The sequence below is a fragment of the Sminthopsis crassicaudata genome, chromosome 4 (assembly GCF_048593235.1).
Source record: "Sminthopsis crassicaudata isolate SCR6 chromosome 4, ASM4859323v1, whole genome shotgun sequence".
Classification (NCBI taxonomy): Eukaryota; Metazoa; Chordata; class Mammalia; order Dasyuromorphia; family Dasyuridae; genus Sminthopsis; species Sminthopsis crassicaudata.
In genome coordinates, this window is record NC_133620.1 from 346,338,813 (window position 1) to 346,360,976 (window position 22,164).

The 22,164-nt window shown below is 43.5% G+C and overlaps 1 protein-coding gene across 1 annotated transcript; it reads right to left on the reverse strand.

The window, feature by feature from the left end:
* Positions 1–6,252: 6,252 nt before the first annotated feature.
* On the reverse strand, positions 6,253–10,396 carry NXPH3 (neurexophilin 3). The gene is made up of 2 exons (XM_074261199.1): positions 9,841–10,396; positions 6,253–7,082 (listed from the first exon to the last, which is right to left on the reverse strand). The coding sequence occupies exons 1-2, from the start codon at positions 9,892–9,894 to the stop codon at positions 6,378–6,380; spliced, it is 759 nt and encodes a 252-aa protein (XP_074117300.1). The 5' UTR covers positions 9,895–10,396; the 3' UTR covers positions 6,253–6,377.
* Positions 10,397–22,164: the final 11,768 nt, after the last annotated feature.

Here is a 22,164-nt window from a genome sequence, read left to right on the forward strand (position 1 = left end):
GCTACAAGTAGATATCAGCACCTGCATTCAAAACCAGGTCTCCTGACTTTATGTATAGCACTATTTCTTTTTAAATTGTTTTTCCAGTGAACAAACATTTGTTTTCTCTTTTTCAATCTCTTCTATACTCTTAAAAACAAACAACCCTTGTAACAGATAGGCATAGTCTAACAAAAATCCACATTGGCCATGTTGACTGTTTCCACTGTATCTGAGTAAATTGAACCCAACAAGCAGGACCAGTCAACAAGTATTTTCTGAATTAATTATAAAGAAATGTTCCCTACAGGAAGGAGAACAACATTCACAAGTGAGTCCCAGGCTGCTCTCCCCAAAGGGTTTCTGATCTTCAGAGGGGCTCAAATTCCAAATCTGTTCAGGTGGTGGCCTGCTTTCACTGCTACTAGGAGTAAAAGTCTTTTCCTTAAATTCACAGAGAACGGGTCCTTGAAGTTGCTGAATATGGGCATCATCTTCTTTCTGGGGTGTCTAGCCTGACAGACAGGTCTTTATGTCTGGATTAGGGCTTCTTTGAGACAACATTTCTAGAATCTATACTTACCAGTTATATGTTTCTGACTGGTTTAGTTTATCTGCTTCTTGAATTCTAAGGTAAGTTTAGATAGTACAGTAGATAAGAGTTCTGGACTTGAGTTCAAATTTGACCTCAGATCCTCACTAGCTGTGTGATCTTGGGCAAGTCATCTAACCCTGTTTGAATTGGAAAAAGAAATGGCAAACCATTGTAGTATTTCTGCCAAGAAAACCCCAAATGGGTTCATGAAGAGTCAGACACAATTGAAAAAAATGACTAAAAAACAACAGCAAACAAGTCTATTTTCATATTCTATTTGTTCAGGACTTAGTATTAAGTACTAAGCAGCAAAGAAGCAATGAAAGACAAAATCCTCCTTCCTGGAGATAGTGAATCAGGTTGAATAGACACTGTTTGCTTATCAGGAAGTTTCCATTGTGATTGGGGGGGGGGGGGAGGAACACTGTCTCTACTCCAAAGGTGATTTTTGTCTGTTGTGGGAGACAATCTTTGCTCTTAGGGAGTTTTTACTGTGTTGGGAAGATACAATCTCTGTACTCAAAACGGAAAGACATAGTTCCCATCAAGTGTGATGAACTCCCCTCCCCCAAAAATCAGGACCTGTTAATGCTATTTTTGATGGAGTTGGGATCTCCCCCTCTTACCAATCACCTTCAGTTGGGAGTTTCAAAGCTGTGTGGTTGCAGGTCTTAATTAAAGGGTCTTAATTAAATTAGGATCCCATCTGGCTGGGATGAGCCAGGCCCTTAATGAGGATCTTATGTCAGCTATATTGGAAAGTGGATGGGGACCTAGCTGAGCAGAGGTTGAGTTCTGGGGCTAGAGTTATTTCAAATGGGAATTAGAAGACTGTGGGTGGTAATGAATGCTTCTGAGCCCTCTATGGCTATGAAAGAAACAGGTTTGGATGACCCCAACCCAGAGATGGAGATGAAGGACATGATATCAGGAGAGTATTACATTTGTTAAAACAGTTTCACTTTAAAAAAAAAAAAAAAATGTCATTGTAACAAATTTGAGGTATTTGTCAGGGATAAACCTTGTTTTACAGATGGAGAGACTGAGGCCCAAAGGCAAAAAGTGGTTTACTCAAGGTGTCACATGAGGACAAGAATCAGTAATAGAATCTGCTTTTGTAGCCAGCCACACTGGAAGTGAAGCTCAAGATATTGGAAACCCATCGCAGGAAGCAAAGAGATTGGCTCTTCCTTTTACCCAGAGCAGTTTCCAAAACAGTCCTCTTGGCCAACTATCTGGGGAGAAAGAAACCTATTTGGCTGTCTCTGTGGCCCAGGAGGTGCTGGATTCTCCTTGCCTTAGGCTGTCTGGCTAGGTGCCACTTGGGTAGGAGATCTCACTTTTTCTCCCCTATCCCCCAGCTCACATTTGGGGGTCTATATTCTGCCAAGAAACAGGATCCTCCTCTCCAAGCCCCCTCTCCTATGCTACTTCTCTCCAGGGGCCAGTTCCTTCCAACAGACAAATCCCCAGTCCTCCTTTCCCAGCCATATGTGAGAGGTATGACAGGGAGAGCGTTCTACCACGTTGAAATTAGGGAGGGCAAAGGCAGCTGCCGATCAATCCCCTGTGACTTTGGGGTAATTAGCAAATGCCTCCACGATTTCTCCAAGCTCAGGTTTCATGGAGTTGGAGGGCATCCACATTGCTATGTCTCATCCCCTTGCCTCTCCCTACACACATGCTAACACACATAGATCCACCAGTCACCAGCTCTGCTGGCAACACCACGGGACTGGAAGTCTTCGGAAGTGACATTTCTCCCACTCCCAACCCCACCAGTGGATTATCTCCCAATGGGGAATAACTAGCTCATTCTGTATCCCTGCTTCCTTCCTCACCGCCCTTCCCTTTCCCATATGAACACTGTGACCCAGATGCCCGAGCATCATGAGCCTTCTCTCCCAGCCGAGCTGCCCACCCACCATTTCTCTCTCTGAGAGTCAGGAAACGAGCCCAGGTCACTGAGAGAAGAGATGCGGGTGACTCAGTTTCCGCTTGCTCATCCCCAGAATAGCAGGAAGGAGCGAAGACTGTTAGTTCCACAGTAATTTATCCCTCTACTTTTACCAAGAGAAACCATCAGCTTGATTGACATTCAAATAGATAGTTCACATCATAAAGCCCTCTTACTATCCCATAGGACAACAAGGACATTTGGAGTTGCAGATTGGGAAACTGAGGCCCAGAGAGATGATGTGATTTGTGTGAGGTCACAGTGTGAGGGAAGGGTGGATCTGATGCTCCAGGTCTCCCTCTCCACATCCACTCCTGAAATTACTTTGTATATATTGTGTATTGACTTATGTGTATATGTCTTATTTCTCCTTGTAGAATGTAAGCTCCTTGAAGGCAGGGACTGTTTTATTTTTGTTTTTATGTCCACAGTGCCTTGAACATAGAAGGCCTTTAATAAATGATTATTGAATGAATGGATGTTCTGACATCCTAGTTGAGGTTCTTGCTATTAGAACTAAGCTCTGCCATATAGAACATGGTCCACTTCTTGAGAGCCGTCATTGGCACTCCCAGCCAACAGAACAGATAACAATCTCAGACACACCTATGTGGACAGGACCTATAGGACATGTTCCCAGCAGCAGGACAAAACAGCAAGGCTAAATGGTACAGTAGACAACTGTTATAGTCTGAAAAAAGACCTCCAGAACTTCCATGGGTGTGGGGGACCTGGAGAAATTCTCCCAGAAATTTCACTGGGATGGGGGAGGAATAAAGAGACTCTCCTGAATACAGGAAAGAAAGTTAGAGCTTGAAAGCCTGAAGTGCAGAGGAAGGGAGGTCAGGCATAGTACTTCCCAGTGATCATCTCTCCAGGTGGAGAGACTCGTTCCGGGCATCCTAAAGAGAGGGTTTTTGAAGGATGGTTTCAATGTCCTATATAGAAGTAGAGGAATAGGCAGTTAAAATCAAAAAGGATTGAAGATTGACACTATATTGGGGGTGGGAAAGAAATATAGTCAAGAAAGTAAATGAGTAGTTGGAAATAGGATCATAGATTTGGAGCTGAAAGGACTTCTTTCGACCTACATTAATGTATAGAAGGGGAAACTGAGGCCTGAGAATTTTAAGTGACTTGCCCCAAGGTGTCACAGGCAGGCAGTCTGTTGAGGCAGAATTTAAACCCAGATCTCTGATTCCAGAACTAGGACTTTCTCTACTGGTCCATATTGCTTCAAAGAAGACGGAATAGTAGAAAGCAGGTTGAGAATGAACATTTTTGGCCTTGTTGGAAAAGGAGGGGGTGGGTAGGAGGGAAGAGCATAGGGGGTGTGAAATGAAGTAATTAAAATGCAACAACCCCCTGCATAGTGAGCACTTGTCGGGCATGCAAGGCCCAGGGTGTGCAGCTGCTGCCAGCAGCTGGATCTCTGCAGGTTTGAGGAGCAGGATGAGGGTCAAGGAGAACAAGTGAAAATTAATTTTTCAGGTTGGGTCTCGGGGAGATGGGGGGGGGCACTTCTCCAGAGAAAAAAGAAAAGCAAAGGGATTGCCATCACTGACCATCTCCACCCTCCCTCATCTTAATGCCCCATCCCCTGATTTCAATCCACAGACATGTCCTGGTTACCTCCAAACAGAGAACATGCTTGACCAAATGATAAGGTCCTCTACATCTCATCCAACCAGTAAAAATAGCGTCCTCATGCTAATAGTGAAGGAGAGTGGGGTGGCCTGAAGTCTGAATCTTCCAGATATGTGTTAAAGGAGCTATGTCCTGGGTCGAGTTTAAGGAGGCTCCCTACTGCTTCCCTTTCCCATGTTGACCCTTGAAGGACCTTGGGGCCAAGGGTCAGAAAACTGGTCAGCAGTGGTTGCCTAGTAACCACACACTTCCCAGACCCCACTCAATTGCCTCTGGCAGTACTAGGTGGTTGGCTTCTGAAAAATCACCCCTCATTGCCTGTTCCTTTGTTGACACATCCTTTGATTCAATACATCTCCTCCTAGAGAAAATCTGAAGGCACAAGCTCTTATGACTGACTCTTAACTCTTCATAAGACATCATTAGCTGTCTCTTTTGAGGAGAGTGGGAGTGCTGATGGCAGCAGGCAGAAATAAAATAATACAAAAATTAAATAGTATTTCTACATTTCAAAATCACTTAGAATCACAGATTTTCTAGAAACATGGAATCTCCAGATCTAGAAGCTTCTCAGCATTATCTCAGATGAAGAAATTGGGAAAAAAAAAATTTTAAAGGAATTTGCCTAAAGTCATGCAGCAATTCAGTGACAAAACTCAGACTAGACTTTAGTTTCCCTTCCATGAGTCTACCTTCCCTTCCCTCTGTCCCCTGAAAACTGCTTTTCTAAACTTCAGGAGAGGAAGAAGGAACAGCATGAAATTTTTTCTAACTTTGATCATGTAGTTATGATAAATATCCTCAAAACAGCCCAGTGATCCTCTCCTTATCTGCATGACACTGACTCTTGGAAGGACAGGAAAAATGAAAGAATCCCATAGCCCGAGCTGACCACCACCAAACATTGGTCAGAAACTCTAATTCTGGTCTCCAAGACCAAATGGACCAATGAGGGATAAGGAAATGATATGGGGATGGAGTTTAGGTAAAGCAAATGTCATTTCTCTCATTTAGACAACTAAGATTCCCAAGTCCTGGGAATGCTTTATTCTCTGTTCCAAAAACATGATTCTGCAAACAAATTGACATTCAAGATAATTTTACAAGACATCCCCTTTCCCTCCCTTTCCTCCCACCAAAACCCTCCCCCTCCCCCCATTAGACTCTACAGAACAAATGAAACAGAGACCCAGTGCCCTCTGTCTCATTCAGCCTTGCTTCTTCCCAAGTAACTGGCAACCAAGAGCCAACTGAAGAGGAAGCAGAGATTGCAGAGGGGACTCGGGTGTTTTGAATCCCCTCCTAAACTACTTTGGGGAAACATACCCAGTACAGAAGGATGGAACTCAGAAGGGATTGGGGGGCAGAGGAGGAGACATTAATAGTACAATGTTTGAATGTCTTTCCATCTGTGCCTAGTGAATCTCTTGCTGGGGTTAGAAGACTCTTCCCACACCCTAGCAAATCTTAGCCCATCAGACTATACCTCCCAACATTGAGACTAGGAAGTAGGATTTCCTTAAGGATCCTTATTAGTTGGGGATTGTGGCTCTTGAAGATGAGGGGTGTGGGAGGATGCTCCATTAACTCCATGAGACCTTTATGATCAATGGGTTATCTCTCCTACTTCAAAGACTAGGTGCTGACCACTCAACCATTAGAATGGGCATTTTTTTCTAAGCCAAATTGTTTCCACAGGGTTGTTGGAAATGCCCTTCTCAACTCTAAACTTCCCTGAGCCTTTCCAATGTTGCATTTTCTCTGAAGATAGCCACCATCTCATGTCTGTCTCATCTTGAGTACATTGGCCAAGGAACTAAGGTTCTAGGTGCCTCTATATCACTTGATCCCTAGATATTTGATTTTAGACCTTTACCAGAGGCTTCAATAACTCACTCCTCCCAGATCCTAGAACTCGATGTCTACCCCTAAGTCATAGTCTTCTGCAAGTCTGTTACCTAGAACCCATCCCTTTTCCATTTCACATATTCAAGGTTATTCCATACTTTCCACTCCAAAGCCCTTATTCTGATCACTTCCCCCCACAATTCTCTTCCACTATCCCTTCCTGCTGAGAAATCAGTCTTTCCCATCCCATCCCCCCCAGGTCTCCACTTTTTCTGGCAGTATGATCCCTTTCAGCCCCTGATGGAGGGAGGGAAGGTACCTGAAGGTCCTCCCCTCTACCCACCCAGGGCATCACCCAGAAGGATAGTAGGGAGCATCACTATGGTAGTTGTAATCTGGGCACACCTTCTGGACCAGCCGATAGTCTGTGCTGTAGAAGGCGATATAGATACAGATGACCTTGAAGGGTTTGGAGCAGTTCCACGTAGCTGAGCTCTGTGTGTGGTCCCGGGAGCAGGTTTTGGCAGGGTCATGAGTGCAGAGTGAGGTCCGCCGGCCCCGATCCACCTTCTCCCATTCCACCCGGCAATTGAAACTCTTGGATGCTTTGGCTTCAATGAATATCTGCTGCTCTTGGTGGAACTCCACAGCCTTGCTGGGGGGCACTAAGCTGACAGAGATGTTCCCTTGGCCAGTGGCATTGTGCTGGAAGTGGACACTGAAGGTACCATTGCCATGGTCCACAATCTTCCCTGTGACCAGGAGATTCAGTGCCACTGTCTTGATGTTGGAATAGAAGTCGCCCCAGCCAAAGATTTTTTTCAGCTTGGCAGGAGATGCAGCACTATGGTGGGAATGGGCAGGGGGCTGTCCTGGGTCCCCCCATGACTCTCCTGGTGGGGCCAGCAACCCAAGGAGTGTGGAGCTGGTAATTTGACGGGACTTGGGAGAAAGATGTCCCCGTTTCCGAGGCACACGAGACCGAGGTTGTCCCTCAGTATCATCACGTTCAGGGTCATCAGAGCTATGGGGGGATTCATCTTGGCCACAGATGACCTGGGGAGGTGGGAGGAGAGAAAGGTGAGAGTCCCATTCATAGCAAATCTAGATGGTCAAGTCTTTGCTAACTCTTCTTCCAGACTACTGATGTTATCTCTGGTTCTATGAGTCCCTCCCTTCCTTGAAGGTATACTTCAAGTTCCATCTTCTACATGAAGTCTTTCCTGAGACTCCCAAAGCTAGTGTCCTCCCCCCACCAAGCTACCTTGTATTTAACTACTTCACATATATTAATTTGGTTTTAGGCTATATATATATATATATATATATATATATATATTCTTTTTATGCTGTGTATATACTTTATATGCACTTGTCTCCCCCATTAGATTATAAGAACCTTGAAAGTAGGGATTGTTTCATTCTTTGTACTTGTTTCCTCAGTGACTAGCACAGTACTTGGTGCAGAGTGGGTACAATAAATGCCTTTGATTGATTGATAGAACAAAGGAGTATTCACTCCTCATTCCTACTTTAAACCCATACCATATGAAGAACATCTGCCCTAAGTTGAAAGTTTCTCTTGTTTCTTTCGTGTTCTTTTCCCCTTCCTCACATTCCCAATTCCTTTGTAGTAGAATAAACACTGAACTTGCCGTCAGGAGAGATCTGGGTTTGATTTCCAATTGGGACATTTACTACTATGTGATCAGAAACAAATCACTTTTTCTAAGCTTTACAGAAATAATAATGCTTACATCATGAAGCTCATTAGTTTATTGTAAGAAAGCCCTTTGTGAATCTTAAAGCAGTATGTATGAGTTTTTTCCCCTATTATTATTGCCATCATTATTATGCTTTCAATTTTGAGGCTTTTGCTCCTGAAATCTCACTAGCAAAGGAAGTAATACAGCACCTAATCTGAGATAGCACATTCCATCTATATAGGATATACTATTTGGAAACTGATGCCCAGACATAAAAAGGGCAGACAGTGGAATATCAACATGGACCAAACCACAAAGGGCTTGTATTCATGACTAAGGATGCATGTATATGTTATGTTGTATACATATGTATACACATACTCTAAATAGAGATCTATTTATGTATCTATATGTGGAGGGAAAAAGAGAGAGGAAGGGGGGGGGTGTGGCAGAGAGGCAGACAAGGAGAGAGTCACCTCCCAAGACATAGCTGAGCTAGAGAATGCCAATTTTCTCTCTCCCTTGACAGATCTTTCTAGAGGAGAGAGGAAGGGAAAGGGTGCTGCTAGGAAAGGATGTCCAAGCATATGGACAATCTGAGGGAATCTAGCCCAGGCATGGTAGCCTGAAGGTAACACAGTATGTGTGCAGGGGCATTTTTGTAAGTATGTCTTTGTTGGGCTTGCATGTGTTTCCGGATATTGACTTAGGTCCACTGAATGGCATATGGAAAATGCTGGACAGCTCCCTGATTCTGACTTGGAAAAGAGTCAGTAATAAATAGGTTATCTAGTGATAAGGGGACTGATGTCCTTATCTTTCTGAAGGACACTACTGCTTCTTTTGAAATACCTCTCTCTCCTTCTGTCAGTGTCAGAGACTGTGTATCCATCTCTGTATCATGTCCCTGACACATACTAGGGGCTTAATAAATGTTTATTGATTGACTGACTGGACTCCCCCTTGCCAGGTGAATCTTCCTGGATCTAGAGATAAGGGATGAGAGGACATGGGTCCGGAGGGAGACTAAGGGTTAGGAGTCGCAGATCCAGATGCGTAGAGCTGAGGATGGAGGTGTGGAGTAGAGATGAAGGCCACAGGTGGCTGGCTGAGAAGAGAGGACTGTTTTATTAGGGTGGGGGAGGGGTGGGATTTGTTGATGGCACAGGGCCAGAAATGTGCATCTGGGATCGGGTTTCCACGTAAGATTTAAGGAGTGATTTGAAGATGTTGAGGGAAAAAAGGTGACATGGGGGCATGTCAGGTAGGAGCTGGGGAACAAGTGTAAGAGACAGACTCCTTGTGCGGGCAGGGGGGTGGGTCAGAAACACAAGTGGCCATTGGAGGGAGAAGTCCAGGAGTTTGGGGAGGGGGACTTGTTTCCGTGGCGATGGGCGGAAAGCAGGAAAAAGGGAACAGGGAATCAGGGAGCTCCGCTCAGCTGCCGAGAGAGCCCGGGGCGGGGAGCCGGCTGCCAGAGTCCTGTGGGGCTTGGGCTGCGCGCAGCCGAGAGAAGAGAGGAAAACAACAGGCGGAGAGGAAGGGAGGGAGCGAAGGAGAGAGAGAGGCAGGGAGGTGGGGGCCGGACCCTCTTCAGATCTGACTCCGCGCTGGGGGACCCAGAGCCTGGGGGGAAGTGGTAAGGGGGAACGGCCCACCATCCACAGTAAAATCTACGAGTTCTTCCTGCCATCTATTTACCTCTATTCCCCGAGGGCTAAGATCAGTTGCCCAGAAGGCGGGAGTGGGGGGGCGGCGGGAGGCAGCCCTTGGGTTAACATCCTGGGGTTCGTCCCGTAAGAGAGGGCCCCAGTACCCTTTAGGACTTGTCTCCGGCCCTCCCCCTTCAATTCTCCTCTCCTCTCCCTCACCAGGGAGTCACTGTGGGAGGGACGTGCCACCCAACCCGCCGGGTCCATTAACCCTTTCCCGCACAATTCTTTGCCCCAGCCCCGGGACTCTCGCTTCTCTACGTCCAGCCTCGGGAAGTTGGGAGGTGGGGGTGGGAGAGAAAGTTTTGGTCCTCCGAAGCTTCCCGCCTTCCTCCCCCCTCCCTCATGCCTAGAGACCCAGGGCCCTCCCCGCCCAGCTTCCCGCGGGCTACTCACCAGATAAAGGCTGCCCTGCACCAGGAACACGAAGCAGCAGCGAGTGAGTTGCATTTTCCTTCCCTTCTTCCTCTGGGGGTACCACCTTGCCCCCTTCACCTGCCCCTCTCTTTTGGGTTCACTGTTCCATTCTCCGGCTCCCTGCGGGGAGCGCCCCTCCCACTTCCAGCTGTCTACGATGGGCCCCGCCCCCTGCTTTAGTCCAGCTGTGTGGCCGTCCTCTCCTCTTGCAGCTGTTCGAGGTGTTAGCCCACCACCACCACCACCCCTAAGTCCCAGCTGTGCGTTCTGAGCTCCTTTCTGGATCCAGCTGCGCGACCGCTCCTGGGGTCCAGATGTGCGTCCTGCGCGCCTTTCGGCTCCGGCGGCGCCGCCGCCCTTGGGCCCCCTTGTTCTTCCAGATGTGCGAGGGACTATCTCGCAGCCCCTCTTTTTTGCAGCCCTAATGCCAGAGGTGAAATCTATCCCCAGCCTGGCAGCCCACCCCTTCGGACTGGCGCGCCCCCTGGCGTACGTGCCCCCCTCACTGTCTGCCCACTCCTCCGGAGCCCTCCCGTTCTGCTCCCGGCTATAGCGCGGGCCCAGACTGGAGCGCTCCCGCCGCCCAGCCGGCTCCCTCTCTCCTCGTCCCTCCCTTTCTCCCTCCCACCGGCAGCGGCGGCGGCAGCAGGTACAGTGAGTCGAGCCGGCACCTCCGGAGTTAACTCCTCCCCTGCCGGCCCATAGGCCCGGGGACCCAGGCGCCCTGTCCTCCCAGCTAGGAGCCAGGCTTTGGGGCTAAAGGACAGCTCCTGGCCAGGGCTGAAGTGCACTTGTGACCTTACTCAGTCAGTCCCCCTGGAGCAGGGCTCTCCAGGAATCATCAGATCCAGAAATCCATCCCACCCATCTCTAGAAGAGCCGTCGTGGATTCGCTGCTTCCCAGCCGGAAAGACCTGAATTCAAATCCACTTCTGACATATTGACTGTGACCCTGGGACAGAGATGTCACTCACTCCACCGGGTGCGACCCCACCAAACTCCATACCATATTAAAACTCAACTGAAAGTATTTAATAAAATTGTGATAAAACATGGATAATATTGGTATTTGTTTCCCTGAATCAATAAATAATGCTTAGGTGTGGTTTGATGGCCTCCATTTCTGTCTGCGTTTGACACAGATTGGATTAGGCGACTCTAAAACCAGGTGCTGGCTTGTATTGGCCAAGCGAATCCGTTCACCTTAATCAGCCTTGTCCCCAACTCCGAGGGGAGGGTGCGTTGTAGAGGGGAAGAGTGATCCTGCTTAGACCTATGGAACTTCCTGCGGCTAACCTGGGGCCTCCTTAAAATCACCCCGTGTCTCATCGGTAAAAACCTTTCAGAGAGAAAAGATACTTTCCCCTCTGAATTCTTTTCAGATTCTCCCTCTTCTGGAAGTCTAGGCTAAGTCTGCCCATTTGCCAAGTTTTTGTCTCCAAGTTTGGGCACAGCATTTCCTCTGATTTAGAGATAGTCACTTCCTTCTCAATCACCCACCCCCCAATCTAGGGGCATTGACCATCTTTTCTCACCCTCTTTGACCTGTTCTCATCTGACCCCTTTCTGAAGGTTTTTCTGTGAGGCTGAAGACAAGACCCTAATCCTGGATGCAGGTTTTTCCCCGAGTCCATCTCATTAATCTTCAAAAGGACTTTGTATATAGTAGGTGCTCAATTCAAGTTTATTAATTGAATAGTGAGTGATAGGTCAGAACTGGTGACTATGGCTTTTGGAGTGTGGCTGAATGGGGGGGGGGCAATTCTGTGATGGACAGAACTCCTACAGTTTCTTTTTCTCTCTTTTCTCTCTTCTTTTCTTCCTCCTTCCCTCCTTTCCTTTCCTCCCTCCCTTTCTTCCTTTCTTCTTTCCTACCTTCTTTCCTTGCTTCCTCACTCCATCCTTCCTTCCTTTTTTCCTTTCTCTTTCTTCCTTCCTCCCTCTCTCCCTTCCTCTCTCCCTTCCTCTTTCCCTTCCTTCCTTCCTTCCTTCTTTCTTTCTTTCTTTCTTTCTTTCTTTCTTTCTTTCTTTCTTTCTTTCTTTCTTTCTTTCTTTCTTTCTTTCTTTCTTTCTTTCTTTCTTTCTTTCTTCCTTCCTTCCTTCCTTCCTTCCTTCCTTCCTTCCTTCCTTCCTTCCTTCCTTCCTTCCTTCTTTCTTTCTTTCTTTCTTTCTTTCTTTCTTTCTTTCTTTCTTTCTTTCTTTCTTTCTTTCTTTCTTTCTTTCTTTCTTTCTTTCTTTCTTTCTTTCTTTCTTCCTTCCTTCCTTCCTTCCTTCCTTCCTTCCTTCCTTTTTTCTTTTCTTTTTTTTTTTAACTGCTTCTTGTTATCTGTGGTTCACTCATCCAAGCCTGGCAGTCAGGGTGCCAGGTATTCAACAGTTTCAGGCAGAGTTGCTTCCAAATGGCCTCCAAAAGCAAATTAAAAGGGAGAACAAAATGAGGCTAATAAAAGTGATCCCCCAAAATGAGGGCCTTCATTTCATATACTTACTACCTTCATTTAACTTTTCTGTGCCTCAGTTTATCCATCTGTAAAATGAAGAGACTGGACATAATGGCCTCAAAGGCACTTTCGAGCTCTCAATCTATGATCCTCTGATCCCTCCCTAATCAGGAAATACCTTCGTTTAATTCTCATCAGTGTTCTTTGAGGGAAACTGTTATATCATATGGGGGGGGGGGAAATGAGGTGGAAGATTCCTGTAATATTATTGGAATCTTGGAAGATGGGAGATATCATCTAACCTCTGAGGTCTGATGTAAGTCTCTACATTTTAAATCCATCTCTCAGACTGAGAAGGGGGCCCCTCCTCAGAAGGGATTAGAAAACCCTTTCTCAGTGCTTGGCCTGTGGGTTCTGTGCTCTGTGGATTGTCCAAGGCCAAGGTTTTATCACAGGATGGCTTCCCCCCTGCTCCAGCCCCCAGCCACCTCCCCCACCATCTGTCAGTCTGTGTGTGCACAGGGAATGCAGATGAATCTTAATATCAGCTTGAGCTAGTGTAATGAGGAAGACAAACAAAAAAGTGTTTTAGGATGCATTGCCAAGCCCCCATTTTATTATTATTATTATTACACCACGGACTTGGATGATCAGTTCCCAGGGGAGAACTGCTGGGCTAGGTGGAGAGTTGTAGATATGTATTTAAACAGTGACCCTTCAAAAGCCATAAGAAGAAACAAAAGACATTCCAGACGAAGCTAGCCATTGGGGATGTCTGAGAGGAAAGCTGCAGTTGGGGCAGCTTGTAGAGACAACTCAGCAGGCTTTGCAGTTGTGCCTAACAGAGGGTCATTTCTAAGGTCAGAGAGGGAGAAAGCTTTGCTCAGTCATCACTTCACTGGGAGGGCTCCCCTCCTTCCCAAAGGGAGTGCAGAGTTCTACATTGGGAGTCAAAGCCCAGGGGTCAAGCAAGTCCCAGCTCTGAATAACAGTGCTTCTCCTGGTTAAAATCAATCTATCTATCTATCTATCTATCCCTTCTCTCTAATATATGCCCATTACTTTATATCCTCTGTCTGTGTATCTCTTATATCTCTATCCTCTTTGTCTCTCTCTGTCTCTGTCCTCTGTCTCTGTCTCTGTCTCTTTCTCTCTATCTCTGTCTCTCTCTGTCTTTCTGTTTATCTGTATGAGTCTCTACTTTTTGTCTCTGTCTCTCTGCCTCTGTCTGTCTTCTCTCTCTTTGTCCTCTCTGTGTCTCTATCTCTCGTCTGTCTGTCTATCTGTGTGGGTTTCTACTTTTTGTCTCTGTATCTCTACCTCTCTGTCTCTATCTCTCTTTGTCTTTGTCTCTGACCCTCTCTCTCAAACTCAATTACTATCCCTTTTCCCAAAAAACTCTGCCTTGTAATAAGAATAATAGCCATAGCTGGCATTTATATAATGCTTTTAAGTTTTGTAAAGCCATTTTTAAAAAATTAGCTGTGTGATCCTGGACAAGTCATTAATTTTGTTTGCTTCAGTTTCCTCATCTGTCAAATGAACTTCAGAAGGAAATGGTAAATTACTCCAGTATTTCTTCCAAGAAAACCACAAATGGGATCACAAAGAGCTGAATATGACCAAAATGACTGAACAACAACAAAAAACAATTTTTAAACATATATTATCTCATTTGATCCTCATAATAAGCCGCTTGGGTAGGTGTTATATTTATCCCTGTTTTGCATGCTGAAAAATAAAATGACTTTTCCAGGGTTACACAGCTAACCAGTATGTCTGAAGCAGAATTAAAACCCAGGTCTTCTTGGCTCCAAATCCAGCATTCTACCCATGATATTGTGCAAGTAAGGACCAATACGTTGGTAAAAGATGAAAGATTTATACAATCTTAAGAGAAACCAGAGTATATATGCTGGACAGTTCTAAGAAGGTTTTCCCCATTTTTTACCTGTAGCTCACTATCTCTCCTCTTTGATGAGAGAAAAGGTAAGTCTTTTTCACTGAATCCTTTGGTGATAAGCCCCCTTTCCTCCACTTCCATGAAGTTTTATCCAGCTAAGTATACCTCCTGGCATCTTTTTTTTTTTTTTTTTTTGCTTTAAATTCCCTCATCACTGTGGGTATGTTTGTTAGAAGTTTCTGGGAAGGAGGGAGAAAGGAGTAAGACTCTGAGGAAGAATTCTGGGAATACTTACCAAATAGGAGAAGTTTTGCTATGTAATAATAATAATAATTTATTATTAAGTCATTTTTCAGTTGTGTCAGACGCTTTGTGAACCCATTTGGGATTTTCTTGGCAAAGACACTGAAGCAGTTTGTCATTTCCTCTTTTGACTCATTTTGTACATAAGGAAATTGAGGCAAATTGGGCTAAGTGACTTGCCCAGGGTCAATAGCTAGCATTTAATGCCTGAAATGTGCCAGGCACTATGCTAAGACCTTTACAAACATTATTTCATTTGATATAATAACCTTGGGGAGAGAGGTAGTTTTCTAATCCCTATTTTACAGATGAGGAATTTAGAGTTTAAGGGCTTTGTACAGGGTCACACAGCTAATAAGTTTCTAACACCAAATTTAAACTCATGTCTTCTTGATTCCAGACCTGGTGCTCTATCCACTGAACCACCTAGCATTACTATTAACTACAATCCTACTACTCCACAATTCTGAAAAGGAAATAGTGAATATTTTGGAATTTGAGATAAGATAGATTTTTGTGAGATAATGAGCAATGCTGTGCCATGATTCAAACTCTTTTAGAAAATTAAAGAATCCTTTGCTGATAACAGAATAAATAATTTTGGGTAACCACTTTTCCTCCTGAGTCTCAGTTTCTGCATCTAAACAATGAAGAGGTTGGACTAATTGATCTCTTAGGTCCCCTCCAGCTCTGGCTTCTATTTTATTTTTCCCTATTCTAAAACTACAGACACTTTAAGTTTGCAGAAATCTGAGAAATAATCTTATATCCCTACACAAAGGACTTTGTTGTACATGTAGGACTCTCCTTTGGCTTGAAAAGGCTTCCAGGAAGGGAGATACAAGAGTCATCCACATTAGGATTTCCCCAATGCATCCCTATCAGGAAATGTTTCTACTCATCCAGACTCAAGTTATCCTTCAGCAGTTTTGCTCAGTCATAGATAAGAAGGTCATAGTCTCCTACATTTCAAGCCAGAAGGTAATGGGACCTTAGAAATCATCTCAGTCAGGCATTCTTTTTCTGTTATAGATCCCTTTTGACAATCTGAGGAAGCCTATGGCCCCCCTCTCAGATGAATGCTTTTAGATGCATAAAATTAATATCTTAGAATTATAAAAATAAACCAATTATATTAAAAATAAAAATGTAATTATTTTCCCCATCCAAATTCATGGATCTTGTGAAATTTATCCATGAAATCCATAGACCCCAGGTTAAGAACCGCTGTTCTAATCTTACTCCCTCATTTTATTTAATAAAAGAGAAAACAGATCCAAAGAGATTACAAGGTCATACAGGTAGGAAGGGACAGGCATGTTTAGAACCCAGTTCTAGTGCTCCTTCCTCTGAACCATGGCCCATTTTTCCTCAGACAATGGACTTAAAGTTTCCACTAGACCTATAACTGAACCTTCACTTGGTAGGGTGTTTCTTAGCTTTCTCTCTGACGGCATTCAAAGGGTCACAGGTTAGGAGTAGAACTTTAGTAGAGATGTAGGTGAATAATGGGTTAAAATCCTATCTCAGTCCATTTGTGTTCATTTTTTGCCCTAACCCCACAAGACATATTTCCTTTCTTTCTCTCTCTCTCTCTCTCTTCCTTCCTTCCTTCCTTCCTTCCTTCCTTCCTTCCTTCCTTCCTTCCTTCCTTTCTTTTTCTTTCTTTCTTTCTTTCTTTCTTTCTTTCTTTCTTTCTTTCTTTCTTTCTTTCTTTCTTTCTTTCTTTCTTTCTTTCTTTCTTTCTTTCTTTCTTTCTTTCTTTCTTTCTTTCTTTCTTTCTTTCTTTCTTTCTTTCTTTCTTTCTTTCTTTCTTTCTTTCTTTCTTTCTTTCTTTCCTAAGGCAATTGAGGTTAAGTGACTTGCCCAGGGTCACACAGCTAGGAAGTGTTAAGTGTCTAAGACCAGATTTAAACTCAGATCCTTCTGACATGAAGGCTGGTGCTCTATCCACTGCCCCCCCCCCCCCCAACTGCCCCTAAGACATATTCTTTTGTGAATCATTTGGTATTTGCTTTGGGGGAAAAAAAAGGCATTAGAAATAAAGATGCAACAAACAAGTGCAATGACATAATCATTCTTGTTTTAAGAAAAAATGGGTGTTTGGAGTTGTTTTTTGTTTTATTAAACATCAGGGTAACAACTGCCCTCCCCAAATTCCATTTAAATGAGGAAGAAAGGAGGAATTTTCTTTGGTTGTTGTTTTTTGTTGGAAGGATATAGAGGGGTTCAGGAGCCTTGTATAGCTCATCTTCAGGTTCTAGATTTCCTCAGCTCTCTGGTCTCATGTACAATCAGTGTAAATAGATGATCCAATATAATCAATCCAATGCAAAGAGTGAAATCCTATCAGCAGGTTACAGGGATCAGGAGAATTGGGGCTACTGTGGGATACCCAAACCCAAAACGTAGATTTCTGGCGCTCAGCCCAAAGCTCCTGGGGCAACCCCAGGTCTGTTTGTATTTGGCATTAGGGTCCCCCAGGGGGCGGTGGAGAGTCAGCGTCAGGACTGGTGAAATGTTACATCACTGTTGGGTAGGTGGGAGAGGGTAGGTGGTAAAGTGAGGTCAGATTGCCACCTGGTGGACAATTAGGGATCCGGCACCCAGGACCAAGCAACATCCTGTGGCTTTGACAATAGTCAATTGTGTGCTTTGCCCATATGGAGGAGGCTAGAGAATTCCTAGCTATCCATCCAACCGTTCATTCATTCACTGTTTATTTCCTGGATGCCTATTGGCGCATTCAGCAGTGTGGGGGAGTTAGAGATTTTGTCCCATTCCCTTAAGGGTCCCTGGTCTTTGGGTTTCCTTGGAAAGAGAAGATGTACACTAGCAGATGCTTAAGAATAGAAAAGTCTATAAAATAACTGTAACAACTGCCATTTGTAGAGGGCTTTAGGGCTTTAAAAATTATTCAGATACATTAACTCATTTAAACCTCTCCCCAAATTTTGTGAGACAAATGGTACAATATTATTAATCCCATTTAACAAATGAAAAAACTGAGACCCTGAGATGATGAGCTTTCGGTCAAAGATGAGGTGACGTGCCCAAAGTCTAGTCACTTCGAATCAGACCAACGAACATTTATTGAATTCCTATTAAGTGCAAAGCATTCTGTTATGTGTCGGAGATACAAAAAGAAAGAAAAAAGTCCCACGTTTCTGCTTTCTACATTCTAGTCAGAGAGGAGGAGAAAGAGGTCCACAAGTAAGTGTGAAAAAGGCAGAATGTGGTGGGGACAAAAGAAAGCTCTAAGCTCCCTTCACTGATGGAGTCCTGAGTAACTTAGGTAGGGTTGGCAGAGAAAAGTTGAAGTTCTGATAGATAACTCCCAGAGGCAAGCAGGGAAGAGCACTGATGGGGGATTGTGGTCCAATGCTCTGCCGAGGTCATGGGTGGCCCCATCTTACTGTGTCCAGCTCATTTTACAGATGAGGAAACGGAGGCAAACAGGGTTAAGGAACTCGCCCAGAGTCACACAGCTAGTAAGGCTTGTTTGGCATTCAAGTCTCCCTGATTCCAGGCTCCAGTGTTCTAACCACTGGACCACTTAGCTGAAGATGCTAAGAGTTCTAAGAGGGAGGGATGAATAGGAAATGGAGGGCAGCAAAGGCATAGGGGCGGGAGATGAGATGCTGTGTATGGGAACTAAAAGGAGACCAATTTGGCCACAGCACAGAATGCATGAGGGAGAGTAATGTTTAATCAGCCTGGAAAGATGGGCTGGAGCCAAATTGTGAAGGACTTTAAATGTCAGATAGAAGAGTTTGCATTTCAAGGGGAAGCTACTGATTTTTTTTTAAAGCAAAGGAGGGATATGGCCTGACCTAAGTTTTAGGAATATTAATTTGGAGGCTATATGGAGGATTGATTCATTGGAAAGGGGAGAGTTTGGAAGCAGAGAGACCAATTAGGAGGCTGTTGCAATAATTCAGGCAAAAAATGATGAAAGCCAGGATTAGGGTGATTGTGATATGAGTAGAGAGAAGGAAATGGGTGCTAAAGATATTAAAGAGATAAAACTGTTAAAAAAAAAAAGTAAAGAGACAGCAATTGCTTGAGAATGGTAGCTATGTTAAAGTAAAGAGTAGGGACAGAAATAGAGAAGGTAGAAGGTGGATTGGATTTAAGGGATGAAAAGCTGATCTTGCTTTCAAGACATGTTGAGTTTAAAATGCACATAGGATGGTGTAATATGGGTGGTGCAATGAATAGAGCATTGGGCTGGGAATCTGGAAAATACATCTTCTTTAGTTCAAATCTGACCTCAGACACCAACTAGCTGTGTGACCCTGGGAACATCACTTTACTCTGTTTGTCTCTGTTTCCTCATCTGTAAAATGAGCTGGGTGAAAAAAAATGGGCAAACCTCTAACTGTGTGATTCTGGACAAGTCACTTCACCATGTGTGCCTCAGTTTCCTCATGAATTGGAGAAAGGAAACAGCAAACCATTCCAGTATTTTTGCCAACAAACCCCCAAATGGGGTTAGAATGAGTGGATCATGACTGAAAAATAGCAATAATAATGGGATATTCAAATGTTGATCTCAAACTGATAGATGGAGCTGTGGAACTGGAGATCAAGTGAGAGATGAGAGCTGGCTGGGTTTGTAGATTTGAGAGTCATCTGTATGGAGGTGGTAGAAGAAGCCATGGGGACTGATGAGATCATGGAATGAGGAAGTGCAGGAGTAGAGGGAGTACAGATAGAAGAGGACATTTGGGGTGGAGGTGGGAAATGATATGAGCAAAACTGAAGGTGAAACAAGGAGCAGATGGGAAAGACCAGTCTGTCTAGGAAAAATGATGAGGTTCTAAGTAACTAGGTGGGATTGTCAGAGTCTGAAGTACTGATAAGATTATAATCTCTCTCTTTTTTTAATCTTTTAAAAATTTTATTTAGTATTTTCCCTCCAATTACATGAAAAACAATTTTAACATTTTTTAAAATAAAGCTCTTTATTTTCAAAACATATGCACAGATAATTTGACAACATTGTCCTTGCATGGCCTTGTGTTTCAGCTTTTCTCCTTCCCCTCACCCCTTCCCCTAGATGACAATCAATCCAATATATGTTAAACATGTTAAAATATATATTAAATCCAATATATATAAACATGTTTATGCAATTCTTTTGCTGAACAAGAAAAATCAGATCAAAAAATAAAGTAAATGAATAAGAAAACAAAATGCAAGCGAACAACAAAAACAGTAAGAATGTTATGTTGTGATCCAGTTCCCACAGTTCTCTCTCTGGGTGTAGATGTCTCTCTTCATTACAAGATCATTGGAACAGGTATGAATTATCTCATTGTTGAAGAGAGCCATGTTTATCAGAATTGATCATTGTATAATCTTGTTGTTGCCATGTACAATGATCTCCTGATTCTGCTCACTTCACTTTGCATCAGTTCATGTCTCTCCAGGGCTCTCTAAAATCATACTGGTGATCGTTTCTTATAGAATAATACTCCATAACATTCATATACCATAAGTTATTCAGCTATTTCGCAACTGATGGGCATCTATTCAGTTTCCAGTTTCTTGCCACTATAAAAAGGGCTGCTACAAACATTTTTGTACATGTGGGTCCCTTTCCCTCCTTTAAGAAGATTATAATCTCACTGAGGCAAGCAGGGAAAGGTATTGAAGGGGAGCAGCTCAGCCTTATAATTCCATCACCCCTCTGGAGGTCTTGATAAGCCCCACCTTACTGTATTTAATCAGAAAATTAAGTTATGATGTCAAAACCCCAAGGGTAAATTTCCTCTATAAATCTACCCATGTTCTACACCATCTTTGCTGAATCTCTTTTGGGTTAGCCTGCCACAGGGTCCTGCTTCATGGTATCTCTTTTCCCATCCCCTTTTCCTATGCTTCATGATGTCTCTCTCCTTGTTATAGCTAATTAACTCTTTTAGGGTGCTAAACTTCTCTATGGATTTAGTCTGCCAGTCAACAGCATACTCCCACCTCATGGTATATTCCCTTTCTCCTGGTTAACTATGAGTTCTACTGGCTTTAATTATTAAAACCCCTTTCCTTGCTAGATTTCTCCCAAATCTATTTCATATTTACCACTCCTGGGTCTATTTTACTTCTTTGTATTGTTTGTAACCTCTTCTTGTAAATAAACGCATCTTTTGGCAAGGAGAAAGCCATTGTGAAGTTGTCATATGTTCAAACTCTAACATTTGGTGCTGGATCTCAAACTCATCATTTGGTGTTGAAATTACTCTTCCTGAATCTCATCAAAGATAGCAGTGTGATGGAGTAGAAGCTTCATGTCAGTGAATTGTGGAAGGTCTTGAATGACAGGATTAACAAATCTCAATCTTCTTCAGGAGATTATAGAGAATAATGGAAGAGGTTTTAGAATTTTGAGGAGTCTTCTGCATGTGTTTTAAACTTATTTATTTTTGAATGAACAAAAAGCCAATTTTTCTCTCCCTACCTTTATGAATAAATTGACAAATTTGAAAAAATAATTGATAAATATGATAAAATCGATAAATAAATATCAATAAATGGAATCACAGGTAGGGAGGCCAATTGGAAAACTTCTTCAATAATATATCTATGAAAAGAGATGGGCTTGGTTTAGAATGGAAGGGAGAGATTTAAAAAAAAAACATTGTGAAGGAAGAACTTGACAGGGCTCAGTGACTAGAGAGAGGGACTGAAGAGGTAGGAGTGAAAAATGACTCAGGTTTCAAGTATGAGTGACTGAGAGAATGTGGTATCAGTGGCAGAGACTGGCAAGTCTGGGGGAAGAGCAAGTTTTGGAATAAAATGATGAGTTTAATTTGGAAAATTCTGAGTTTGGGGTACCTGGAGAACATTTAGGTGAAAAAAAAAACCTACCAAGCATTGAGAGAGGGGAGTTTAGAGCTCAGGGGAAAGACTGGGGCAGCAGACATAGATCTAAAAGTGATAGATAGGAAAGAGGGCCAGGCCTAAAACTAGGGGACCTGCTGTTGAATTTTACCTTCAGTTGTATGATCCGTTTTGTGTCTATGGGCTTGAGTTTCGTCTGTAAAATTCAATGAAATTTATCAAAAATATATTGAGTCTCTCTTATATGCTAGGGACTATTATAAGCTAGATTCAGGAAATATAGATACAAAATGGAAATGAACTCAAGGCTTATACTCAATTGGGGAAAAATTGTATATGTATCAAGACGTATAATAGGCAGTACCCCTGACTGGGCCCTCAATTGAACATGTTATGGTTTCCAGAAAATGGCTAACTGCTTTCCTTCCAAGTGTAATCTTGAGGGACTTTTTTTTTTTAAAATAATGTCACTTGAAAGCCTCCATGCTCTTTATTAACAATTAATCAATATATATATATTAAAAATAATGGTATAAAATAATCATCACTTCCCTCCTGAGGAATAAACCTGAGGAATATCCTCACACCAATACATACAACGTCCATTGGGGTGCAGTGGGGAATAATGAATGTTTTTCTGGAGTTTACAGCTAAGTAAGGAGTTGTGCTCTCTGAAGCTGCTTAGTATCCTCAGATGATTGTCTCTTCCCATCCATCTGCAGCTACTCCCTCTGTTGTTGCCCACTATTGCTCTGGTGATTACTGTTCCAACTGATATTCAACTCTGACTGCCAGTGAGACCTCTAATGA